The 25,909-nt window shown below is 46.8% G+C and overlaps 1 protein-coding gene across 1 annotated transcript in view; it reads right to left on the minus strand.

The window, feature by feature from the left end:
* Positions 1 to 25,455, minus strand: part of MYLK3 (myosin light chain kinase 3) — a 31,181-nt gene extending 5,726 nt beyond the window's left edge. The window contains exons 1-10 of the mRNA XM_056862581.1: positions 25,353 to 25,455; positions 14,389 to 14,479; positions 12,564 to 12,939; positions 10,045 to 10,589; positions 8,447 to 8,552; positions 6,383 to 6,476; positions 4,803 to 4,912; positions 3,326 to 3,467; positions 2,153 to 2,223; positions 1,315 to 1,443 (exon numbers count right to left, since the gene is read on the minus strand). Of these exons, the coding sequence (XP_056718559.1) occupies positions 1,315 to 1,443; positions 2,153 to 2,223; positions 3,326 to 3,467; positions 4,803 to 4,912; positions 6,383 to 6,476; positions 8,447 to 8,552; positions 10,045 to 10,589; positions 12,564 to 12,939; positions 14,389 to 14,479; positions 25,353 to 25,445 (1,757 nt within the window). The 5' untranslated portion in view covers positions 25,446 to 25,455. The remainder of the gene's footprint in view (positions 1 to 1,314; positions 1,444 to 2,152; positions 2,224 to 3,325; positions 3,468 to 4,802; positions 4,913 to 6,382; positions 6,477 to 8,446; positions 8,553 to 10,044; positions 10,590 to 12,563; positions 12,940 to 14,388; positions 14,480 to 25,352) is intronic.
* Between the last annotated feature and the right edge of the window lie 454 nt (positions 25,456 to 25,909).

The raw sequence follows: 25,909 nt of genomic DNA on the forward strand, positions 1-25,909 counted from the left end.
GCAATGGATCTCCAGACGACCAGGATCAGTCCCCTTGAAGAAAACGGCTGCTTCGGAGGGTGGACTCTATGGTATTACACCCTGCTGCGGTCCCTCCCGTCTAGCATTGCCAACCTCCAGGTACTAGCGGGGGATCTCCTATTACAACTGATCTCCAGCCGATAGAGATCAGTTCACCTGGAGAAAATGGCCGCTTTGGCCATTGGACTCTATGGCACTGAAGTCCCTCCCCAAACCCCACCCTCCTCAGGCTCCACCCCAAAAACCTCCCGCCGGTGGCAAAGAGGGACCTGGCAACCCTACTCCCCTCCCCAAACCCCGCCCTCCAGGTTCCACCCCCAAAACCTCCCCATATTTCCCAACCCAGAGCTGGCAACCCTAGTAGGGCCAGTGAACATACCAACCCAGCGGGAGTACTGTGTGCCCAACCTCTTTCGAACACATTATCTTCTGCTGAGTCAGGCTATTATTCCATCACAGTCAGTCTTGTCTACTCTGACTGGCAGCACCTCTCCAGGGTCTCAGGCGAAGATGTTTCACCTCACCTCCTACCTGATCCTTTGAATCGGAGATGCTGGGGATTGAACTTGGGACCTTCTGCATGCCAAGCAGATGTTCTACCACTGAGCCTGCATGGTCCCTCCTCCCAACTAGGCCTTTTTCAATTTTTGGCATTGAAGCTTGATTTTAACAAACGAGAGCTTGTTTTTAGGAACATAAACCCTGAATGCCCCTATACATAGAAATATCAGGAGCCAGCGTGGTGTAGTGGTTAAGAGCGGTGGTTGGAGCAGTGGAGTCTGATCTGGGGAACCGGGTTTGGTTCCCCACTCCTCCACATGAGCAGTGAAGGCTAATCTGGTGAACTGGATTTGTTTCCCCACTCATGCACACGAAGCCAGCTGGGTGACCTTGGGTCAGTCACAGAGCTCTCTCAGCCCCACCTACCTCACAGGATGTCTGTTGTGGGGAGGGGAAGTGAATATGATTGTAAACCGGTTTGAGTCTCCCTTAAGTGGTCGAGAAAGTCAGCATATAAAACCCAACTCTTCTTCTTCTTCTTTTCCCTGACAAGCTACCTTTCTTTAGGCAGGGAGCTGCCGGCATGAAGAACAGAACATGCTGACGAATGTAGCTATGCTATTGCTATATTCTAACATGTAAACCAATCATGCCCCCCCCCCCAATTATCTGCTCTACAATGATCCTGATGTGATCCTGGAGCTGTTTTTGGCAATCTGGCTGTATGAAATATCATCCTACAGAGGTTTTGTTTTCATTTCTGTGCCCTGCTCTCTGGGAAAGTTTACTCACAGCATGTAAGTGATGACGCCCACGCTCCACATGTCTGTGGGGAACGACACAAAGTCATAGTTCACCACTTCGGGAGCCAAGAATTCCGGGGTACCAAAATTAACTTTCAGCTTCTCGCGGGGCTTGTACCTTGACCAGAAATGAGAAAAAGGTAATGTCAGAAAAATATTCCTTCCAAAGGGCCCATTGACTATTCCCAAGGGTGAGAAGATGCTTTTTAAAAATCCTCAGAATTTTGAACCAAAAAGAAAAGCTGAAACCCATGTGGATTATGCCATTTAAGCATTTTTTGCATATATTGATCCATTTTTTATCTTCACGGGAGAGAAGGGGAAATGGCATGCGGATATACAAATTGTGTCCTCTGACTACAGGCACCAGCGATGCACAAATGGAAACATTAGTGGGCTTAGCACAGTTGAGCTTACACATGATCTTCCACAACACCCAGCGTTTTCTTCCCTTTATAGTATAGTGCCCAGAAATTGGTCGCACAAAATCGTACACAAGCAGAAACATCAGTAGAGATACCGTTAAGGTTGACTTGGTGCAAGCAGCTAGGGTAGTATTTTTCTTACGTTTCCACTCGTGCAAGGGCTCTAGCACAAGTGGAAATTTTGCACTGGATCCTACTCTTAGTCTACAGCTACCAAACCACACTTGAGCACCTTTCTAACGGGATGCCAGCCACATAGCACACCTATATGATTTGTCGTTGACTAGCACTGGGTTTAAGTCAGCTTCCATACAGGCCTGCAGAACCTGAGAAGGACAAACACAGAAGAGAACAACAGTAAAAAAAAAAAAGAGAGAGAGAGAGAGAGAGAGAAAGATTTACCTTCTTGCTAGTCCGAAATCAATGATTTTAATCTGGTTCCCAGTGCGATTCACACAGAGGATATTCTCGGGCTGCAAAGAAAAGAGCATACTGAAGCGACAGAGAGCCTCTGTTTTCTCATTTTCCAGGCCTGGAACCTGTTTTAATCTCCAGCCTGCTACACATCACTTATGTCAGACAGACTAACAGCTGCTGCCTTTCTCCAAAGATAGTTTCAGTCAGATAGCCATGTAGTTCTGCAGAAGAAGAGCAAGATTCAAGTCCAGCAGCATCTTGGGTGACCAATAAGATTTCCAGGGTATGAGTTTCTAGAGTCAAAGCTCCCTTCAAAAGCTTATACCCCAGAAATCTTGTTGATCTCTCAAGATGCTACTGGACTTGAATCTTGCCTTTCTCCTGCTTTCTTCTACCTTTTCTCCCTGCAGTCCTTTTCTTTCTTTGAAAGAAAAACACATCCCAAAACTAAAAACGCTCCCCATCAGAGGCTCAAATCGGATCACAAGGGAAGCCAAATCAACAACAGAAGTGCAGATAGACATTCCCACAAAACCAAAGCCTAAAATAAAATCAGCAAAGCATGGTGCAGATTTGGAACAAGGGATAGAGCGGGGGAAGGCAAGCGGTCCTCAAGCCTCCAACTGAGGACCAATTAATTACTAGAGGATAAAATGAGCATTGCCCTGACCTGGATAGCCCCAGATCACATAAGCTAAGCAGGGTCAGCCCTGGCAAGTATTTGGATGGGAGATTTCCAAGAAAAACCATGGTCTTGACATGGAGGCAGGCAATGGCAAAGCACCTCTGAACATCTCGTTTTGAAAACCCCATCAGGGGTCGCCATAAGTCATCTGTGACTTGGTGGCAAAAAAAATGAGCATTGAATAAATGATCCACAGAATCATAGATAAAAAAGGTGCTCTTTAGAAGTCCAGTGGACTTCAATCCATGGCCAGGACCAGTAAGGAATGTAAATTACTCACCCCACACACCTACAGTTTCATTTGATGGGGTAGTGAGTTTTTTTTAATAACAGGGAAAACATTATCTGCAAAAGGTCAGATTAAAAACTGATCCCCACACACATTCCAACACTTCCTGACCAGATTTTGCCAGGAACTGCTGGTGAGTTTAAAAATGACAGCCTCTGAGCAATAAGCTGAAAACGTCCATCACCTTGAGGTCGAGATGAAGAATGTACTGTTGATGGAGGTAGTGGATTCCTTCGCATATTTGCTTAGTAAACAGGATAGCATCCAGTTCGGTTAAATGGTAGGCTTCGTCTGTGATCCGGTCAAACAGTTCACCCCCGTCAACACTAACACAGATAAGAAAGCAGGCAAGGAAATAGATATTTTTCACATTAGCTCAGTTTATTTCTTCTTGTTCCACTTTGCTATTTTTTGGAAGCCTAGACATGGATGGCTCAGACTAGCCTGATCTTGCCAGATCTCAGAAGCTAAGCAGGATCAGCCCTGGTTAGTACTTGGATGGGAGACCACCAAGGAAGTCCGGGGTCGCTACTCAGAGGCAGGCAATGGCAAACTGTCTCTGTTTGTCTCTTGCCTTGAAAACCCCTTGAGCTGACATAAGTCAGCGGAGACTTGATGGCACTTTCCACCAAGAAACTACAGCCAGCACCAACCTGGTTCATGACCAACTTAGTATTCCATCCTATCTCTATGACAGTTTAGGTTTTTACGTGTATCCAGTTCAGTGTGTGTCAGCTTTCATACTCCCCCCAAAAAAACAGTGGCCAGCAGGCCCCATTTAAGTTCAATATCCCATCATGCACTTGGCTAAATGAACACAGCATCTTGATGGCACAGGCTAGCCTGATCTTGTCAGATCTCAGAAGCTAAACAGGATCAGCCCTGGTTTGTACTTGGATGGGAGACCACCAAGGAAGTCCAGGGTTGCTACTCAGAGGAAGGCAATGGCAAACTGCCTCTTTGTTTTTTGCCTTGCTAACCCTACGGGGTCACCATATGTTGTCTGCGGCTTGATGGCCCTTTCCACCACCCCCATACACAGCCAATGTCAAGATTAATGTCAAGATTAATGTCAACGTCTCTGTAATCAAGAGTTAGTGCTTTGAGAAGAGCTTAAAGTGCTATGAAAATGACAAGTAATATTAACAAGGGTTCCATTCTTTTTACCAACCCAGCTGTTTAAAACTGTCTGCAATACAGCAAATCAGCATTCAGTGATTATATGTTTCTATGTTCAGTCCAACAAGCCCCAGTGGTGTTAAGAAGGCTCTGTAGCCATAACCTGTAGTAGACTACACACAATGTGAACTATTTCTGGGGCTATCTAGATGACCTAGGCTAGCTCAATCTCATCCAATCTCAGAAGATAAGCAGGGTCGGCCGTAGTTAGTGCTTGGATGGGAGACCACCAAGGAAGTCTAGGGTTGCTAAGGAAGCCCAGGGTCACCAAGGAAGTCCAGGGTTGCAGGCAATGGAAAACTGCCTCTGTTCGACTCTTGCCTTGATAACCCTACAGGGTCGCCATAAGTTCGCTGCAACTTGACGGTACTTTCCACCTTTCCACATTTCTTGGTAAACGTACCCAAACAATATGTAAATGAAAGTAACAGTAGTAAAAATGGTGTAATGGTCAGAGTACTCCAAGAACATTTAGGACTCACTATTCCATAATCAAAGTGAGGTTGTTCTTGCATTCAAAAGCGTCGTAAAGCTGGATCAAGTTGACATGATTGAGCTGGTTCATGATGTTTATTTCATTTTTCACTTCTTCCTGAAATGTTAGAAATCAAGGATATTGTTAGCCTTAGCAATGCAAGGCAGGCTTTATTATTATCATCATCACCTCTATATGCAATAACTAAATAATCAAAACCTGGTCACACAGAGACCAGGTACATACTCAGGGAGTCCTGTGGTCCTACTATGAACAAGTCAGGCCTAAGATTACTAGAACTGCTATTCATCCATCAGTTGCACATTCGTCACAAGGTTTGACACTTCTGGTGGTACATTTACATTTTATCTTCTCGGGGAGCCAGTGTGGTATAGTGGTTAAGAGTGGTGGTTTGGAGCGGTGGAGTCTGATCTAGAGAACCCGGTTTGATTCCCCACTCCTCCACGTGAGCGGTGGAGGCTAATCTGGTGAACTGGATTTGTTTCCCCACTCATACCCGAAGCCAGCTGGGTGACCTTGAGCAAGTCACATTCTCTCAGCTTCACCTACCTCACAGGGTGTCTGTTGTGGGGAGGGGAAGGGAAGGTGATTGTAAGCCGGTTTGAGTCTCCCTTAAGTGGTCGAGAAAGTCGGCATATAAAAACCAACTCTTCTTCTTCTTCTTCTTCTTCTTATATAGCAACCCTTGCTCTTATGCCTCGGGTTGCCAACCTCCAGGTACTAAGAAAATAAGTCAACTCTATGTTCTGGGAGTTGCACTAAGAAGAAATCAACAGTTGTGCACAAGAAATTAAGTACAGTTCCAGGGGAACTGATGTCTATCACCTGGAGATTAGTTGTAATCGTGGGAGATCTCCAGCCACCACCTGGAGGTTGGCCACCCTAACTGCAGCCCACTGATCTCCACAAAACGCTGCTCCTGAAGGGTGGGGGACATTGAGAAATGTCACAAGCAGGGTCTGCAGCAGTAATGTGGAAACTGCCAATTGACTCAAGATCCAAACCACCATATAGTTACGGTATGCGCAGAAGGGTCCATTGTGCGGTTTTCACAATACTCTGAAAACACCCCGCATCCTCCTTTATTTGGTTAGAGCAGTGGTTCCCAAACATTTCAGGGCCACTGCCCTCTCGGTTCCAAGAACTCAACCCCAGCACCTCCTACCCTATCCTATAAAAAGTATTATTCAAAATAGGGGTTTGAAGAACTCACTAAAGAAGATAACAATAAAATTTCAAAACAGTAACACTTAATTGCACATCTATTCAAAATCAAATTAAAACTGTTTAGTTGAAATGTATTCAACAAAACTGGTGAACTTGATCCAGTAGTACCAGCTCTTCAAAGTCTGGGGGGAAAATTCTGATAGTTTCCACCAAATTTGCCAGCATGGTGCCATAGCTTAATCTCTTGTAAACTAGTGAACAACACAGTTGAAGGGGCCCACCTCTAGCGCCCCCCTGCTGCCCTCTTGCCTCTTAGTGCCCCCCTAGGTCATCCCACCGCCCCCCAGGAGGTGATACTGCCCACTTTGGGAACCACTGGGCTGGAGGGCAGCTCCTTACCCTTTCCTTTGCAGCTTTGACCTTGATGATCTTGGCCGCGAGAGACAGTCCGGTCGACTTTTCGGCGCATTTGTGGACTTGACCAAAACGCCCCCTGTTGATGGACGGAGAAGACACATAATGAAGCCCAGAGGGAAAATGGCTTAGGGGGCACGGCGATCCGCAGACGCCTCTGGAGAGTAACTATTCTTATCGTCAATTAAAAATAACCTGGTACAAAGCGAACGGAATCGGGAGGTCAGGAGCATTGGGGCTCCTCTTTCTCCCGGCTTAGGGAGGATTACTCTTGATATTTCCAGCCAGTTGCTCGGTGATTACGTTAAAATATTACCTCCTGCTAGTTTCCCCCCATTTCACAATGGTACGACGACCCAACTCTGGTCTCATTTGAGACCGTAACTTTACACTTCTCGTCTGCTGTCCTTTGGCAATGCATTAGCCAAAGTTATATCCGTGCAGACATTTGGGGGCGAATGAACTTGCCTTTTTCTAAATGACATGAAAGCCAACAAGTAGAAGATTTCCATTTCTACGGAACCAACGGGTTGAAATTAAATCAAAAGAGTTTCTGGGGTCACCTGTAGATCTCCCACTATTACAATTGATCTCCAAGCGATCAAGATCAGTTCCCCTGGAGAAAATGGTTGCTTTGAAGGGTGGACAGTATGGCATTATACCACGCTGAGGTCCCTCCCCAGGCTCCACCCCCCAAAATCTCCAGGTATTTTCCAACCCAGAGCTGGCAACCCTAGTTCAAGTGACTTCCCCTATAGAGTGTTTTGGGGCTGAGGTTTAGCATTTGCAAAAGCTGTCTTCTGGACAAACTAGTTGACGACTAGGGTCCCTAGCCAGCATTTCTCGAACACAGGTACGTGCCCTTCCCTTCTGAACTGACCCTTTTCACACCCCACTCTTCATACCAAATAGTCTCTTCTCCAGGTGAGGGTGCTGAAATGTTCAAGTATTATACCTGTGCAAGGATTTGTGAATACTACCACTGCTAATCAAACACAGGCATTAGAAGAAGAGAACTACAGGAAACCTCTGGCCTCCCCCTGCTTCGAATCCGAGCACAAAGGACTATTGTTTGAAGGAAGCAGAATTTTTTCCCCCTGTACTCTCTCCTTCCCCAGCAAGGTTGGAATAATGAATAAGTACAGTAAGGATCAGAGAGAATCCAGGAAGCATTCGACCAACCTAAGTTCTGGCAGGTTTGGAGGCGGAGGAATCATAGCTCAGTGACAGCGCAAGAGCCCAGCTTGGCATTTCCCGTTAAAGCAGGGGTAATCAAACTATGGATCGTGATTCTCTTATAGGTGGATCACAAGTAGGGTTGCCAACCTCAAGGTAGAACCTGGGGTCCTCCTGGAATGACATTTGATCTCCAGAACACAGGGATCAGTGCCCAGGAGGAAATAGTAGCTTCGGAGGCTAGGCTAGGGTTGCCAGCTCTGGGTTGAAGTCCCTCCCCTCTGCAAACCCCACCTTCCTCAGGCTCTGCCCCAAAAACCTCCCACTGGTGGCAAAGAGGGACCTGGCAGCCCTAGCTGGCATATGTCAGCTGCAACTTGACAGTACTTTCCCCCATCATTTATGTCCGCCTGCTTCAGCATTAGGGATGCCGGCCTTCAGGTGGATCCCCCGAAATTACAGCTCATCTCCAGTCAACAGAGATCAGTTCCCCTGGAGAAAATGGATGCTTTGGGGGTGGACTCTATGGCATTGTACCCCACTGAGGTCCCTGTCCTGCCCAGGCTCCATCCCCAAATCTCCAGGAGTTTCCCAACCCAGATCTGGCAACCCTAGCCCCCATTCCATGCTGGTGGCCAGGATGACCTGGCAACCCTACTCAGGATCCAACCTTCCCTGAAACTTCTCAATCTCAAAATTCTCAAGAAGGGGGGCCCAAATCTGTTATCTGAAAATACCCATCTCAAGAGCAAAACTCATCTGATCACATGCTTCTAAATGCAAGAAGCGAATGTTTAAAAACAACCATTCTTTTATTTTGGACACAGGAAACATTTTACCCAATACAGAAGGGCACATCACAGCCAGACTTACCCTCCCAAGACTTCGTGATGGCAAACCAAATAGCCCGCAGACACCTCGGTTTGCTTGATGCTAACTATGCGATGCTCAAACGGAGCGGGAGGCGGAGGGCTGTCATCTGAAGAAGAAACAGCCATTGGGTTCATCTGGTTTGGCAACAAACAGCCTGCTCGCGTAGTTTGATTTGTTCCACCCGCACCATTGCAAGGGGGAACGCATCAAAATGCAGCCAAAAACACTAACTAAATACGTGGGAGATGCAGCCTCCCAACCGCTTAAAAATATCTCCAAGCCAACGTTTTCAAAAACAGGAAAGCAAACCCAGAGAGGCCTGCCTCTCTGCAAATGCATGCAAATGTAATAATAATACGACAGCATTTTTAAAGTATTTCGGAGGGTTCCTTGCGAAGCATTAAACCAATTCCCGCTGGTCGTTTATGTATGGGTACTTTCACTCACTGTCACCCACACACCCCTTCTGTCTTGGTTGTTCCTTGGAGTTATGCATGAGTTTTCCCTCCATTAGAGATGACCTCGCTGCCAGCCCTCACAAATCCCGGACCTTCCCGTTCCTGATTCGTCCCTCTCCCCTGAGCACAGCCCGAGTGAAATCTTCGTGCATAAGGCAAAGTGCAGGACATGCAAGTTTAGTTTCGCTCACAGCCAATTACAAAGCAGCATGTCCAGAGGCAGGGATTCAAATAGTTTCTGCTTCCTGGGAGCACTTTCTGAGCAGAAGAAAGGCTTTTTAAAACCAAGGCTTGGATTTCTCCTCCCGCTCCTTCTTTTCAGATTGCTCCATTTTTTGTTTTTTTGTTCTTAAAATGCATTTTTATGAGGCAATTGGGTTGCGGGGAGGGAACATTTCTCTCACTATAGCCAATTACAAAGCAGCATTTCAAGGGGCGGGGATTCAAATACTTCCTGATTTGAGCTTGGAGACTGCTGGTGCATAGACTCCCAACAGGGAAGTGTGGGTCCAGCGAGCAACGAACCTCAGGTAAAACTCCCATGCATAAACGACCTTAGTCACCTGGAACAAGCACAGTAGTAAAGTTCTCGAATCCCAAATCCTGCCGTGCATAAAAACACCTACACTGAGCTGCTCTCTTTCCTGTACAAAAAATCTCTGCATGTAGACAGCTAGTGAGAAGTCGGAATCTAGTCTTCACCCTGATGTGGTCGTTGTCTAACTGCAAGGAATATTTTCTTTTAGAGAGGAGTGCTCAGTAACATAAGCCCCGCACTTGCAGTTTGAAGTGGTACAGTCCAAAAACAGAGTTACCACTAGTAACTAGTCCCAGCCCTGACCTGGATAGCTAGCTTGATCTCATCAGATCTCAGAAGCTAAGCAGCGTCGGCCCTGGATGGGAGACCACCAAGAAATTCCAGGGTCATGACACAGAAGCAGCCAATGCCAAACCACCCCTGAATGTCTCTTGCAAAGCCCCAGCACCATTCGCCATAAGTCAGATGTGACTTGACGGCACTTTCCACCACCACCAAAAAGTCCCTGGGGCTCTTTTGGAGGGTAGTGGGAAGAAAACAATGGAAAGAAAATTTCAGATGTGCAGTAGCTACATGCATGGCTATCCTTGCCAATTACTTACCAATGATCACTTCTTCCATTTTACCAACTCCTGCCAAAGCAGCATTTTCGGATGGTTTCCCTGCATGCTGACCGGATCTACTTTCCTGCTCCGCTGGAGGCGGGCCACCAGATTCTACGGTCTCCAGTTTGCTCTCTTTTACAGAGTCTTTCCTCACCGTTGCCCCTCCTTTGGGCCTTTTCGTTGTGGCCCCCAGATCTTTCCCAGAATCCTTTGCAATGGAGCCCACAGCCTTGCCTTTTAGCTCTCCTTTCTCTTCGGCTTTCGCCAGCGGCTCCGGATCCACCAGCTTAGGGGTCCGCTCGACTTGCTTATCGGAAGACTTGGCCCCTTTTCCGGCTTGGGAGGGATCAGTCCTGCTGCTCTTATAGGCCTCCTTGCCTTTACAAGAGTCTGGGCAACGTTTCGCTCCTTCACCTGCCAGCGGTAGAGACCGAAGGACGGATACCCTGGCGCTTTTTCCAGCGTGGCCTCCTCCGACATTTCCTTCTTGGCTCTTCAGAGGTGTCTCTTGAGTGTCGCTCATTTGCACGTTGATGGAAATCCTGCAAAACAACCACATCTCAACTCCGAGTGGCCATGCTGAAACCCAGAACCCCCCCGGGAACCTTAGAAACAGAGCTGGAAGGGACCTTAAAGGTCATCTAGTCCAACCCCCTGCACAACGCAGGAAATTTTCAACTACCTACCCCCACTCCCCCAGTGACCCCTGCTCTCTATGCCCAGAGGAAGGCAAAAAACCTCCAGGATACCTAGCCCATCTGGCGTGGAGGAAAATTCCTTCCTGACCGCAAAGTGGCGATTGGCATTACCCTGGGCATATAAGAAAGGGCCACTAGAGACGAGCCAGCATCGTGTAGTGGTTAAGAGCAGTGGTTAGGTGTGGTGGACTCTAATTTGGAGAACTGGGTTTGATTCCCCACTCCTCCACATGAGCGGGGGAGGCTAATCTGGTGAACGGGGTTGGTTTCCCCACTCCTCCACATGAAGCCAGCTGGGTGACCTAGATACTAGTCTGACACTCTAACCACTACTCACACTGGGTCTCAGGATCCAACCTCATGGCTTGTTGTTTGATTATGACAGCAACAAACACAGAAACATCGAGCTGGAAGGGAACCCAAGGGTCATCTAGTCCAACCCCCTGCACAATGCACAAAATTCATACATTATCACAAAATTATCACAAAAGTGGCAGTCTTTCATTAAACCATCATGTACCAGGGGAGGAAGCATGCAACCATCCTTAGGCTCACTCACTGTAGAGCCACAGCTCTTGCAACATTCACAGCATGGTTTCCCCGACACTTCTGATAACAGGGGCATTTTTTTCCTGACTTCAGCCACACTTTGAGAAGATACAAGGGCAATAATCCTCGACACGAGAGCCAGGGTGATATCAGCGTATCCCTGTTTCCCACTGTGAAATGGGGGGGGGGGGAACCATTCAGTTAATCATGCAGAGAAGCAGCAGGAAACCCCCTCCGGAAATGCAGGTCCTTTGGTCCATTGAATCTGTAATTCAATGGTATTTCTCACAGCACAAGCCTGCAAACTACAGACTCAGAATAACAAGGCAATAAGCCTGTCATGGGCCTCTTGTATTGAAGCAGTCGGGACAGGCACCAGAACCATCAACCACACACCTTCTGAGCCCAGGAGCCTGGATCAAATCTTGGTTCCCATGTCTATCCGTGAAGGCATGCAAAGTGGTTGAAACACCAAATCATATTCCTGTGGGCTGTTGCTCCCTCTGCTGGACATAAGCGAGATCCAATCTAGTCCAGCCATTCAGTTCAGCGTCCAAACATGAAGAAGAGTTGGTTTTTATACGCCGACTTTTTTTCTCTACCACTTAAGGGAGACTCAAACTGGCTTAAGGGAGACTCAAAAACCATTTGTGCCCGCTTGTCTCGGGTCAAGCCTTTGTAGTGGACATTGTAGTGAATCCTCCGGTACCTGGGGAGGAATCTTATGCACAGTTCAGCAAGGTGGGTAGCGTGGGTGATTGTGGTTCATTCTCCTTATCCCATGGGTATCAAAATAGGGCTGGCAGCTTCCTGAACAGGGACAGGTTAGCTGGCTCCACAATGCAAGAAGAAGAAGAAGACCTGGTTTTTATATGCCGACTTCCTCTACCACGTAAGGAAGAAAGCAAACCGGCTTGCAATCACCTTCCCTTCCCCTCCCCACAACAGACACCCTGTGAGGTAGGTGAGGCTGAGAGAGCTGTGACTAGCCCAAGGTCACCCAGCTGGCTTCATGTGTAGGAGTGGGGAAACCAACCCGGTTCACCAGATTAGCCTCCGCCGCTCATGTGGAGGAGTGGGGAATCAAACCCGGTTCTCCAGATCAGAGTCCACCACTCCAAACCACTGCTCTTAACAACTACACCATGCTGGTGAAGTCTTTCTGCCCATCCCAAACCCTACAAAATGAGAGATTGCTGCCTCCACACACATACACCCCAAAGACCTCACACCTTCCCAGGTTTGAAAATCTAAAAGACACGCCATTACCTCGTCTGTTTAACTTCACCACCAGGCTTGGAAGTGGACGAGACAGCTTCCTGAGCTGGAGAAACGAGTCGAGGAACTTCCTTTGCACTTTCCTTGGGTTTTGGATTGATCATCTTTGTTGCAGGTTCTTCCAAGCCTGGAGCTTTATCTGTATTCTCCGGTCCTGCTGGATTGCCTCCGGCGATGCAGGAAAGACCATCGTTCTCAACCAGGGCACTGATGCGGGCATCCTTTTGAAGTTGGCAACCCAAAACTTCCATTGATTCAACCTGGGCCATCCTTTCTTTCCCACGTGGGCTGGAAAGATCGGTATTAGTCATGTTCATCTTTTCACATACTCCATCAGGTTCATCCGACTTTTTCTCCCTTTTGTTTTCTAAGGTGAGAAAGATATTAATAACAGAACAACATTAGCATGGCAAGTAGAAGGTGATGCACAGATCACAAAGGAACTTAGCATTGTTATCCATTCTGTATCACTCCTTCCCATTTTCTGAGGACAGAAATGCATTTGTACCAATGCATAATTAACTTGTGGCATTAGGGTTGCCAACCTCCAGGTACTAGCTGGAGATCTCCTGCTATTAAAGCTGATCTCCAGCCAATAGAGAGGAGTTCACCTGGAGAAAACGGCCGCTTTGGCAATTGGGCTCTAAGGCATTGAAGTCCCTCCCCAAACCCTGCCGCCGGTGGCCAAGAGGGACTTGGCAACCCTATTGCAACTGGAGGTACAAATTAGCATATCTACTAGAGTTGCCAAATCCTCCTTGGCAACTGGTGGGGAATGGAGGATGTAGGGTTGCTAGATCCTCCCTTCCCCAAACCCCGCCCTCCTCAGGCTTTGCCTCCCAAAACCTCCCTCCGTCCCCCAAAACCTCCCTAACCCTAACCCTAACCTGACAACCCTATGTGGAATCCACAGTATGTAATGATGAAATCTAGCTGAGACGACTTTAAAACTTTCAACAAATTCAGGGAGAACAGGTCTGCCAATAACTATTAATCATGATGACTCAGTTTTGGGTTGCCAGGTACCCCCTAGCAACCAGCAGGGGGTGAGGGGACTTACTGGGCGCAAATAGAGTCCTAGGCTGGTGCTGTTGGTGATGCAGTGACATCACTTCCAGTGCATACCGGAAGTGCTGACATCACTTTGCTATCGACGCTCTGGTATTTGGGGAAAACTCCATGGTAGAAGTCACTTTTACTATAGGGTTTTTGCCCAAATACCAGAGCATCCCTTTTGCGTTTTTATACCATATAACAATGTGATTAAAGGAAGATGGTTACCCGCAACCATTTGAAATCTAAAATTACAGCTCATCTCCAGACTACAGAGATCAGTTCCCCTGGAGAAAATGGCTGCTTTAGAGGGTGTACTCTATGGCACGGCACCCCATTGAGGTCTCTGTCCTCCCCAGGCTCCATCCCCAAATTTCCAGGAGTTTCCCAACCTGGATCTGGCAACCCTACATCCTCCATTCCTTGCCAGTGGCCAAGGAGAACCTGGCAACCCTAGCCGATACGCTAATTTGCACCTCCAGTTGCAATGAATGGGAAAGTTTAAAATGGACACTTCTTGGAGAAATTAACAAAATTATCTTTTCTCCCTAGTGTCTTTGCTGCAGTTCTGTTCCTGTACTGACAAAAGGAAATACTCAGTTAAGTTTTTTCCCCCTTTGCAGCTGGTGTCTTGCTCAAAGTTGAAAGGGGCTCCCGCCCCCTCCATAAGTAATACACCCCTGCCTGGAACCAAACCTCAACGTCAGTTAAGCTAAAGCTGTCCTCCCAATGTGCCCTTAAATGTTAGAATAATAAACGGTACCTTCCAAGGAATTCTTGCCTTCGACCTGGATTCCTTTCTTGATGGGAACATGCTTTCCTTTCGATGCTTTCTCTTCTGGTTTATCTTTCGTCTAAGAAACAGAACCAAAAGGAAAGTTCAGCTCTGTTTGTCAAAATGTCCTGTTTATTTCCTTTAAAATCAAACCGGCAATGAATGAACCTATTCCGAGGACTGCCGTTCAGAAAAACAAAAAAACATAAAATGGGTATTGGTGTGTTTATTGATTGACAGGTTAATTAATCATTTGCCTTTCTCCCTTAATTATTGAATTAGAGAAACAAGGCAATAAAGACCAATATAATACAAACAATAATGCAATAAATCTGGATTATACCACAAGGCAATAATAAGCAATGCATTCTTATAATATACCCAACCAAGAAGAAGAAAAGTTGGTTTTTATATGCTGACTTTCTCTACCAATTAAGGGAGAATCAAACCGGCTTACAATCCTCTTCCCCTCCCCACAACAGACCCCCCTGTGAGGTAGGTGGAGCTGAGAGAGCTGTGACTAGCCCAAGGTCACCCAGCTGGCTTCATGTGTAGAAGTGGGGAAACCAACCCAGTTCACCAGATTAGCATCCACCACTCTTGTGGAGGAGTAGGGAATCAAACCCAGTTCTCCAGATTAGAGTCCATTGCTCCAAACCACCGCTCTTAACCACTACACCACGCTGGCTCTCAACAATGCAGTAAGAGGAAAGGTGGGGAGAAGAGAAAACTGCCTAAATATTTTCACTGGCTCTGCCATTGGCAAAAGGCTGGTTCCCTTCTTTCAACACAGGGAGTCTACCAAAAGTGGGATCTCTTTCCTCCAATGGAAGATTCCTCTGTCAGGCTAGGGTTGCCAACTCGAGTTGGAAAAGTCCTAGAGAATTGGGGTGGATCCTAGGGAAGGCAAGATTTGGGGAGAGGAGGGACCTCAGTCTCCGTGTGATCTCTGTGTGAAAGGGGCTTATTTCTCAAGCTAGCCTACCTCAGAGGGTCACTGTGCCAATAAAAAGAGATAGACTACATGCACCATCCTGCGCTCCTTGTAGGAATGTTGAGATTAAAGTTGCTTTCTGGGCGAATCTAAAGAAATTTAAATTGGAAAACTTATTGTCTGATAATAATCACTGGGTATCCAGATAAGTTGCTAAATTTTGCCTCGGGATGTGTAAGACTCAGGAAACCATAGTAAAGCCATTGTAAAGCTGTAAACTTTTATTCTTCCATTGTTTTGAATCATTGTTTTAAATCTGGAACTTCCGTTAAATCTTGTTATAACTTTTGTTATACTGGTCAAAGACCGCAATAAAAATTTTATGAGGTTAAAGTCTAATTCACACGCTTTTATTCTTGACATGACTAGGACAATTTGCAATAAATAATTTACAATGATTGAACCTGTCCCGGGGTACCCTGTTCAGAAAAAAAGAAAAATCTAGGATGGAGTGACAGAGCTACAAGAATACTAAAAAGCCCCAAATATAAAAAGAAGCAAGATGAGGCTAAAGGAATGTGCTATAGTTTTTCAAAAAATAAAAATTCCTAGTGTGGCAAAGTTAAAAATGGAAAACAACCAACAAGACCAACTAACCTCCTCTAGGATTTCAACCAGGGTCCCTTTCTTCCAAGGAACGCCACCCTTCAGAATGAAATCTATCACCTTAGAATTCTTTAACATTTCTGCCAAATATTTCACTACTTTGTCCACCGAGTCCACCGTTCTCTCCATCTTTTCCAGCCTCTCCCTGTACTTCGTGTCGTCTTGACGCGCTGCTTTCATCAGTTTTAAAACCTCCGAGCACATACTTTGGGTGTCCGTCAAGGGAGCCCCATCCTCAAATTTCACACCCCGTTTTGCCCCGCCAATGGGACCGGCAGGTCCTCGCGACGCAGTGAGCTTTTGGAGGCCTTTCCCCAAGTCGTCGATCCCTCGGTCGACCCTCTGCAGCTTTCCCGTCACGTCTTCTTGAAAATGTAACAATTTGTCGACTTTTTCGTTCAGAAGATTCAGTTGGTTGTCCATGGTGCTTAAACCATTTCCTTCCACAAGCGGAGGCCTAACTAACAAATCTTCTTCCGACGCCAGATTGTCTTCAGACATTTTGAGCAGAGACGATTGGGCTCTGTCCCTGTTAGATGGGAGGGCAGCTCTCCGAAAAGCCCATTTCCTTGAGCCGCTTTTGGGAAATTCTAGAACATTCTGGGAGAGCGTTGTCGATTAGCGGCTATGTGGAATATGTGTGTGTGTGTGGTTCTGGGGTTTTGTATTATCTTGTTTTCTCGCAGTGTGCTTATAATGGCGGCGGTAACTCTGCTGTAGGCTTGAAGAGGGCTTTTTTTCTAGCCCTGTCCCAGCCATCCTCCTTGACGTCACAGAACCATTTAAAATTCTTTTCTTAAGAGGCTGATGAAAACCAAGCATCTTAAGAATTGGCAAAGGCCGCAGGGAAGAGGAAAAGTCAGGATTTTGATCGGGTTTTCGACTCAGCGGGGATGACTGGCGATGAAAATTACCCCCCCCCTAAAAAAAATGTTATCTACTGTCACTAGAGGGGAAAAATGGGTTTGGTATAACGTAGGGAGGCCTGAAAGGAAAGTGGTGTTGTCGCACACAAATGCATACACAATGGCCAACACACACACACACTTACTGGGCTCAAGGTTGGCCGGCAGTTGGGATTTAAAAATAGACCATCATGACAGTGATATGAAGTACATATCTCGCACCAACATGCCTTTGTCAACTGAAACAACTCAAATGAAATTCTTCCTTCGGTGCCAAGAGAGCCCCCCGTTGTTTTTTCAAAAAGAAAACTCCACAAGATGACATATCAAAATTGTTTCCACAATTAACAGCGAAATAATTAATCCTGCCCTCTTCAAAAAAGGATTATGTTGTTCAGAGACTGGGGTTTTCCAAGCAATTATTTCTGAAGGGCATCGGTGCTAAGGATATTTGCTGGGGCACCGGGGGGACAGGGAATCGAACATGCGTCCCCATGAACTGAGGCAATGTGTCTTCCAGTACTTCTGTGAAGATTATTCAGAAGGATGTCACATACGTAATATGAAGGGAGACATCTTCCACTTTCCCTCCACTTGGAGGATCTCTCGAAAGACTCGAACCCACGCTATTAATTTATTTTGACCACGGGGATGTGCCCAGAAATGGCCTTCTCACAACAACCCACCCCACTGTCATGTTTTGAGGTACTCAAAACCCGCAAAAACGGGTGGCGGCTGCAAATTGGGAATTTTCTGCATTTCCAAAGACGCAGTTTGGTCGCTTCCAAACATTACAGAAGGAGGGAAATACATTATGGGGGGACATTTTGGGCAGCGTTTTTCAGGGCAGACGTGAAGTGGGCTTCAACATTGAAGGAGCATTTCCCAAGAAACGCTGAAGAACCAGTCCATTAAAAAAAAAGGTCAATTGAAGAGTTGCAATTAATTGCGTCGATCGGTTTCAGTTAGGATTTAACTAAAACCGGTAGACCCTATCAATTGTAACACTGTTTAATTTATGTCAGTGCAGATGGCAAACATCAAAGACAGAAGTCCCTGCAGTCAGAAACATATGCATAGGGTTGCCAGGTCCCTCTTCGCCACCAGCAAGGTTTTGGGGGCAGAGCATGAGGAGGGCAGGGTTTGGGGAGGGGCCATAGAGTACAATCCCAGGGTTTGGGGAGGAGCCATAGAGTACTCAATGCCATAGAGTACAATTGCCAAATCAGCTATTTTTTCCAGGTATACTGATCTCTATCGGCTGGAGATCAGTTGTAATAGCAGGAGGTCTCCAGCTAGTACCTGGAGGTTCTCAAACAACAATATATCCTGTGCTGAAAACAACATAGTTACAAATAACAGCACGAAGGCTCACAACTGAGAGTACATTTACTGACACATAATTTTCTGCAATTTTCTAACATATAATCCCTATGCATAAATCAACAAAATTGTATATAAATCATAAATATGTCCAGAAATACTATATCAGTCCCAACAAGGAACTCTGAGTTCAGTCCAAGGTGAATGGAAACCGTAGCGAGGAAATCCAATGTCCTTTCGGTTTCTCCCGTGCCAATACGGTTGGGTTACGTCACCCAGCAAGTAACAAACAAGGAAAACAATGAAGATTTTGCAGAAGAAAATCAATAACAAGACGACACCTCTAGATCGGTAAACGTTTCGCATAAATGTTGCTTCTTCAGTTGGTCTTCTGATTTGTTATTGTATTCTGTCCAGGGCAAATTGCCTCACTTTAGTACAAATAGACCCAAAATGGTTCTCAGAGCCGAAAAGGTTCTTCTATCCCACTGAGAGGTTGTAGCGTTGAAGAACCTTTTCGGGTCTGAGAACCATTTTGGGTCTATTTGTACTAAAGTGAGGCAATTTGCCCTGGACAGAATAAGTAACAAATCGGAAGACCAACTGAAGAAGCAACATTTATGCGAAACGATTACCGATCTTCAGGACATGAGTTCTCACCTACCCTGTGAAAAATTTGGTTTAAGATCAAGAGCCACAGAAGTCCTGATCCAGAGAAAAAGCTGTGCTGAAGTCTGGTTTAGATTAATTCCTACTTGTCTCTCTATTTTTTTCACCCCTTCCCTCCCGCCACTGAATCCAGATTATCAGAATTCTAGAGTGTAAGCACAAGTAGGGTTGCCAACCTCCAGGGACTAGCTGGAGATCTCCTGCTGTTACAACTGATCTCCAGCCGATTGAGATCAGTTCACCTGGAGAAAATGGCCACGTCAGCAATTGGACTCTATGGCATTGAAGTCCCTCCCCTCTCCAAACCCCGCCCTCCTCAGGCTCTGCCCCAAAAACCTCCCGCCAGTAGTGAAGAGGGACCTGGCAACCCTTACCTTAAGGCAGAGAAGGGTCTCTGCATTGAGCTTTTTTTAAAAAAAGTCTGCCGTGGCTTATTTTTATTCACTGTGTGGGTGTTGAATTTTGTTCTTTGGCAAGCTGAACTGAGCAAGGCGGACATGTTCAAAAACCCTTCAACACTTTTTTTTAACATCAACAACACCACCACACCCTGACTGGCCATCTTCACATGACAACATGACAGATACAAGAGGCTGCGTATTCTAAATGGAAAGCATGTTCTTGCCATTCCAAAGGCTGAACTATAGCTGCCCGAAAAATTAATTCACTCACGTTGCTGCTTGGAAAATGCACCAATTTGCACTGCAGAAACTAATGTGGCCGTGTACGAAGCTGGATTTCTATGATAGGAACTCCATCAACTGGAACCTACAATGTAACTTTGTAGGGCTGCCAGGTCCCTCTTCGCCACCGGCGGGAGGTTTTTGGGGTGGAGGGTGGGGTTTGGGGAGGGGAGGGACTTCAATGCCATAGAGTCCAATGGCCAAAGGGTCCATTTTCTCCAGGGAAACTGATCTCTATCGGCTGAAGATCAGTTGTAATAGCAGGAGATCTCCAGCTAGTACCTGGAGGTTGGCAAACCTATAACTTTGGGGAGGGGGGAATCTCTGTGATATGGTCTGAGTCTACAGCAGTGGGGAAGAGGCAAGCCAATTCTCCCCCTCCAACATTTCCCTGACTGAAAATACTCCTGCCCACTCACCCCTGGACCTGCTTTTAAGTCCAAATAGGGAAAAAGACAGGCAAGGCTTGGTTGAATGCGTTGGCTGAATGTGAGAAGAGGGCCACGCACTTCCTGTTGCCCACAGCCTTAAAAATGGGTAATGGTCTAGCTTGCATGGAGTGGATACTACTATGCTATTGCTCTGCCTACACATAGACCTATAAGAGACAGCGTGGTGTAGTGGTTAAGAGCGGTGGTCTGGAGCGATGGACTCTGATCTGGAGAACCAGGTTTGATTCCCCACTCCTCCCCATGAGCGGCGAACGCTAATCTGGTGAACCGGATTTGTTTCCCCACTCCTACACATGAAACTAGCTGGGCTAGTCACACTCTCTCAGCCCCACCTACCACACAGGGTGTCTGTTGTGGGGAAGGGGAGGGAAGGTTATTGTAAACCCGTTTGATTCTTCCTTAAGTGACAGAGAAAGTCGGCATATAAAAACCATCTCTTCTTCTTCTTTTTCTAGCTGCCTATTCAGACTTTAATCAGCTCTTCAGCAGCTGAACAACAGTGACTCCTGGGTGGATGAGCTTGGAGGATCTTCGTTGCATAAACCATTGTGACACTTCCTTCCTCCTTGGCCTTCCGTTGCTACTTCCACATGATTTCGGCGTGACTAACATGCATACGATCTTCACATGGTATACCCATTCTACACAAAGGTTTTTTTTCCTGCACCCATGTTTATTTAAACAAAATTTCTATCCAACCTTGCTTCCTCGGACTCAGAGCAACCAAAAATTGCAGCGGCTGGCTTGGGAGGACCAAATTATAACAGCCCAATTTTCCACTAATGGTAATTCCCCCCAGTTTCCCCTGCCTGCTGCAAGCCCCCAGTTTGCTTGTGATGCCATTCCTGAGGGTCTCTGGTTACCAAGGAGTAGGGTTGCCAGGTCCCTCTTTGCCACCAGGCACTAGCTGGAGATCTCCCGCTATTACAACTGCTCTCCAGCCGATAGAGATCAGTTCACCTGGAGAAAACGGCTGCTTTGGCAATTGGACTCTATGGCACTGAAGACCTTCCCCTCCCCGAACCCCGCCCTCCTCAGGCTCCGCCCCAAAAACCTCCTGCCGGTGGCAAAGAGGGACCTGGCAACCCTAACTATTGCGATCTAATAAAATCAAGCTTTTTAAAACGTGAGTCACCACCCTTCCTTCCCCATGTCGCTTTATAGTATCCATCGAGAACCCTAGCTGATTCCCCCTTTTATCTACCATTTGTTTCCACGGTGACTTCTAATTATCACTCCCAAGACATGTCTTTTGATATCAGAGTGAACAGCAATCGCTGCAAAGGATGTACAGAAGTTCCCAACCGCCAAAGCTGAACAAGCGAAGACTACACAGGATGGATGCGAAGAGAGATGCGAAGCGGTGATTCCGGGCCCCGGGCAGCTGTCCTGGAACGCCGAAGGGTTAATCCGACCTGCGCATTCCACATCTCTCTGGCCCCATGTGCATTTCGTGCCTCTTGCTTGTTCGCGGGGATACTAACAGGAACATTTTCTACATGGCCATGCCCAGTTCCAGACACACACAGGGAACAGCTCCGCAAACAAACTTGCCAAGTCAGTGTCCCTTTGACACCCGGGTCTCCCACAATAATAATCTCCGGCATGCTCATCTGCCAGTTTAGATCTCTGTGACATTTTCATTTGACGTCATTCACACGTACGAGAATAATTTATCTGTTGAGGAAAGCAGGCATTTGAAGCCGAGCCTCAGCAACCCATAAATAATGGCCAGCTTGTAGGGTTGCCGACTCTGGGTTGAGAAATACCTGGTGATCTGAGGGTGGAGCCTGGGAGGGTGGGGGGTTTAGGGAGGGGAGGGACCTCGGTAGGGGATAATGCCATACAGTCTACTTCTTCTCCAGAAGAAGTGGAATAAATATCTTAAATAAATAAGCAATCTATGTAGTCTGGAGGTCATCTGTAATTCCAGAGCTCTCCAGCCCCCGCCTGGAGGTTGGCAATCCCAGGCTGCAGGAAAATGGTCAGTTCTCCCAATGGCGGGATGTGAGCAGTGGGGTGCCTCAGGGATCTGTGTTGGGACTGGTGCTTTTCAACCATCAATGACCTGGAGTTGGGGTTAAACAGTGAAGTAGCCAAGTTTGCAGATGACACCAAATTATTTAGGGTGGTTAAAACAAAATCGGACTGTGAAGAGCTCCAGAAGGATCTCTACATACTGGAAGAATGGGCATTAAAATGGCAATTGAGTTTCAATGTGAGTAAGTGTAAAGTGATGCATATTGGGGCAAAAAATCCCAACTTCACATATACACTGATGGGATCTGTGCTGGCAGCGACAGACCAAGAAAGGGATCTTGGGGTGGTAGTGGATAGCTCAATGAAGATGTCAACCCAGTGTGCGGCTGCTGTAAAAAAGGCAAATACCATGCTGGCCATAATTAGACGAGGAATAGAGAATAAAACTGCTGATATCATACTGCCTTTGTACAAATCTATGGTGAGACCACACTTGGAATACTGTGTACAGTTCTGGTCACCACACCTAAAAAAGGATATTGCAGAGCTTGAGAAGGTGCAGAAAAGAGCAACCAAAATGATTAGGGGACTAGAGCAACTGTCCTATGGGGAGCGGTTAAGACGCTTAGGGCTGTTTAGCTTGGAAAGAAGGCAGCTGAGGGGAGACATGATAGAGGTCTATAAAATTATGCATGGTTTGGAGAGAGTGGACAGGGAGAGGTTTTTCTCCCTCTCCCATAATACTAGAACACGGGGTCATCTGCTAAAGCTGGAGGGTGAGAAATTCAAAACAGATAAAAGGAGGTATTTTTTCACACAACGCATAGTTAAATTGTGGAACTCCCTGCCCCAGGATGTGGTGATGGCTGCCAGCTTGGAGGGCTTTAAGAGGTGAGTGGACATGTTCATGCAGGAGAGGGGTATTCATGGCTATTAGTTGGAATGGATGCTGGTCATGCTGCAAACCTGTTCTCTCTAGTATCAGAGGAGCATGCCTATTATTTTGGGTGCGGTGGAACATGGGCAGGATGGTGCTGCTGCAGTCGTCTTGTTTGTGGCTTCCTAAAGGCACCTGGTTGGCCACTGTGTGAGCAGACTGCTGGACTTGATGGGCCTTGGTCTGATCCAGCAGGGCCTTTCTTATGTTCTTATATGTTCTTATGAAAAGCTCAACGGGATAAGTCAGAGGTTTACACAAGACTCAGACAAAATAAGACGTTGCATTTCCGTGGCCCTTTGGCGTGACCAAAGCCCTTCACACACACACATACACACACACACACACACACACACCTTTGCTCTAATAATAGGGTTGCCAGGTCTCTGTTCACCACCGGCAGGAGGCTTTTGGGGTGGAACCTGAGGAGGGCGCGGTTAGGGGAGGGGAGGGACTTCAAAGCCATAGAGTCCAATTGACAAATCGGCCATTTTCTCCAGGGGAACTGATCTCTGTCGGCTGGAGATCAGTTGTAATAGCAGGAGAGCTCCAGCTACTACCTGGAGGTTGGCAACCCTATCTAACAACCACCATAAGGTTGCCAGCTCATGGTTTGAGAGTGGATTGAAAGTGTATTATTTGGCATGTGTGAAAACACCCTTAATCAGATCACACCAGCTCTGAGGCTGGGTCACATATGAAACAGAATGAGTCGGAAGAATGCTGAGGGGGCCAAACAGATTACACCCCTGAAGACTGCAGGTGCAGGACCACATTTTGGAATGGCTCCCCTAAGTTAAAAAAAACCAACCTTGCAAATTTTTAAAAAGGGGCTTAGCAAGCAAAAAGAAGGGGGTCGAACTTTTGTCCTTGCCTGCTAGCTTTCTAATTGCAGGGAAGTTTTGTTTTGTCTTTTAACAAGGAAGAACATTCAACAGTGGAATCCACCACATATAATCTGAAGTGATGTCACGCGGTCATATTCAACTGCCTCGTTCTTTCCCTGCATGCATGAACCAAGCCTAAGAAGCAGTAAGCAGCTACAGATGACGGACTTCTCCATCTCTTTCTCTCCCCTCCACCCTTCTGTTTTTTTCTGTGTGTGCGTGTTGAACATCCGGCCCGATGAAGAGCTCTGTAGAAGTCGAAACCGTGCTCACTATTTTGATATTTTGGTTGGTCCTAATAAAAAGGCGTCACCCGGCTTTGGGAATCCTTTTATGAGCCAGCAAAAATGCCAGTGTGGGCACTTGTCAAATAAGAGGGAGGGGGTTAGCAATACTCTAGAACAGTGGTTCCCACGCTTTTCGGACCACCGCCCCCTTGGTTCCACAAACTCAACCCCAGCGCCCCCTACCCTATCCTACAAAAAGCATTATTCAAAATAGGGGTTTGCATGACGCACTGAAGAAGATAAGAACAATACAATTTCAAAACAGTAACAACTAATTGCACATCTATTCAAAATCAAATTAAAACTTTTTAGTTGAAATGTATTCAACAAAACTGATGAAGTTGACCCAGTGGTACCAGCTCTTCAAAGTCTGGAAAGAAATTCTGATCGTTTCCACCAAATTTGCCAGCATGGTGCCGTAGCTTGATCTATTGTAAATTAGTGAACAACACAGTTGAAGGGGCCCACCTCTAGCGCCTCCCTGCTGCCCTCTTGCCTCTTAGTGCCCCCCTAGGTAATCCCACCACCCCCAGGGGGTGGTACTGCCCACTTTGGGAACCACTATTCTAGAGGATGCTATCTGTAGTTTAAAGGCTGGGGTGGAAAAGGCATCCATAGACCTTAATGTACGGTCTGGAGCCTATTTCAGGCTGTCCATAAGATCACATCTGCGTAGGGAGACATTGGATACAGTGGATACTGCAGACACAGCTGGGAGCTAGAATAGCTTAGGGAGTAATGATGGGAAGGGGTTCCGGGTTCAACCCACTTCTGCTTTAGGGAAGCCAGTCTCTCTCTCAACGTCGCTGTCTCGGCTTGGCCTACCTTGCAGGGCCGTTGTAAGGATTACAATAATCTATATCAGTGCTTCAAACACTGAAAATGGTATATAAATGCTAAGTATTACTGTAGTTGTTCACAGATAGCGCTGGGTCAATAAGCAGGCTTCAACATGCACCAAATGCATTCTTATGCAGGTGATATTAAAGTACTCTTAACAATGGGAACCAGATGATCAAAAGAACACAGAGACAGGAGACACAAATAAAGTGATGCATTTAGATACCCCCCCCCAAAAAACCCGCTAGAAAGTCCCGCAAATAAGAACCTGTTTTGGACACTCACGAGGTCCCTGGTCAGGCTCCGGTTGCATATCGGACATTCAAGCCTAAGATCTGTTAGTACACATGTCATTCTTGAAGCCTTCCGAAAGAAACCGATCCCCTTACCGCAAATTTCTTGACGTAGTCGGAGACGCATGATCCTCCCATGCTCAAACGGAGCGACTTATGCGGCACAGTACCTTGGTACAACGTCCCCATGTTTTCCCTCCAGCCCCTTCCCCTAGTTGGGCAAGCCACCGGGCCCGCCTGCACACACGGACTGAATTCCAGCTCACGGCCTCAGGGATCCTGCCAGAATAGGCATTCCACCTTATCTGCCACTAGACCACCCCATCCCTGTCACTTGCTTATCTCTCCACCTCCTGGCTTCTATCTGTATTCCTGTGGCTCACTTCCTGAATCGCAGATAAAGGCTGGCGTGCAAATTGGACATGCTGAAATGTCTCGAAGTCTCTTGAGACACCCCCTTCATCGTCCACCTCCCTCTTGGTCGCTTAGTCTCCGAGCACGGGAAAGAGACTGGCGAGGGAGCTTTGCTTCCATGGCAAGCACACTGGCACGGCCCAGTAGAGAGAATAGGAATTAAATACTGGCAGGGTGGGTAAGTCCCTGCCCACCTAATCCCTTCGCTCCCCCTCCTCAGGGAACCATGTAAGTAGGAT

The sequence above is a fragment of the Euleptes europaea genome, chromosome 17, assembly GCF_029931775.1.
Source record: "Euleptes europaea isolate rEulEur1 chromosome 17, rEulEur1.hap1, whole genome shotgun sequence".
In the NCBI taxonomy this organism is placed as follows: Eukaryota; Metazoa; Chordata; class Lepidosauria; order Squamata; family Sphaerodactylidae; genus Euleptes; species Euleptes europaea.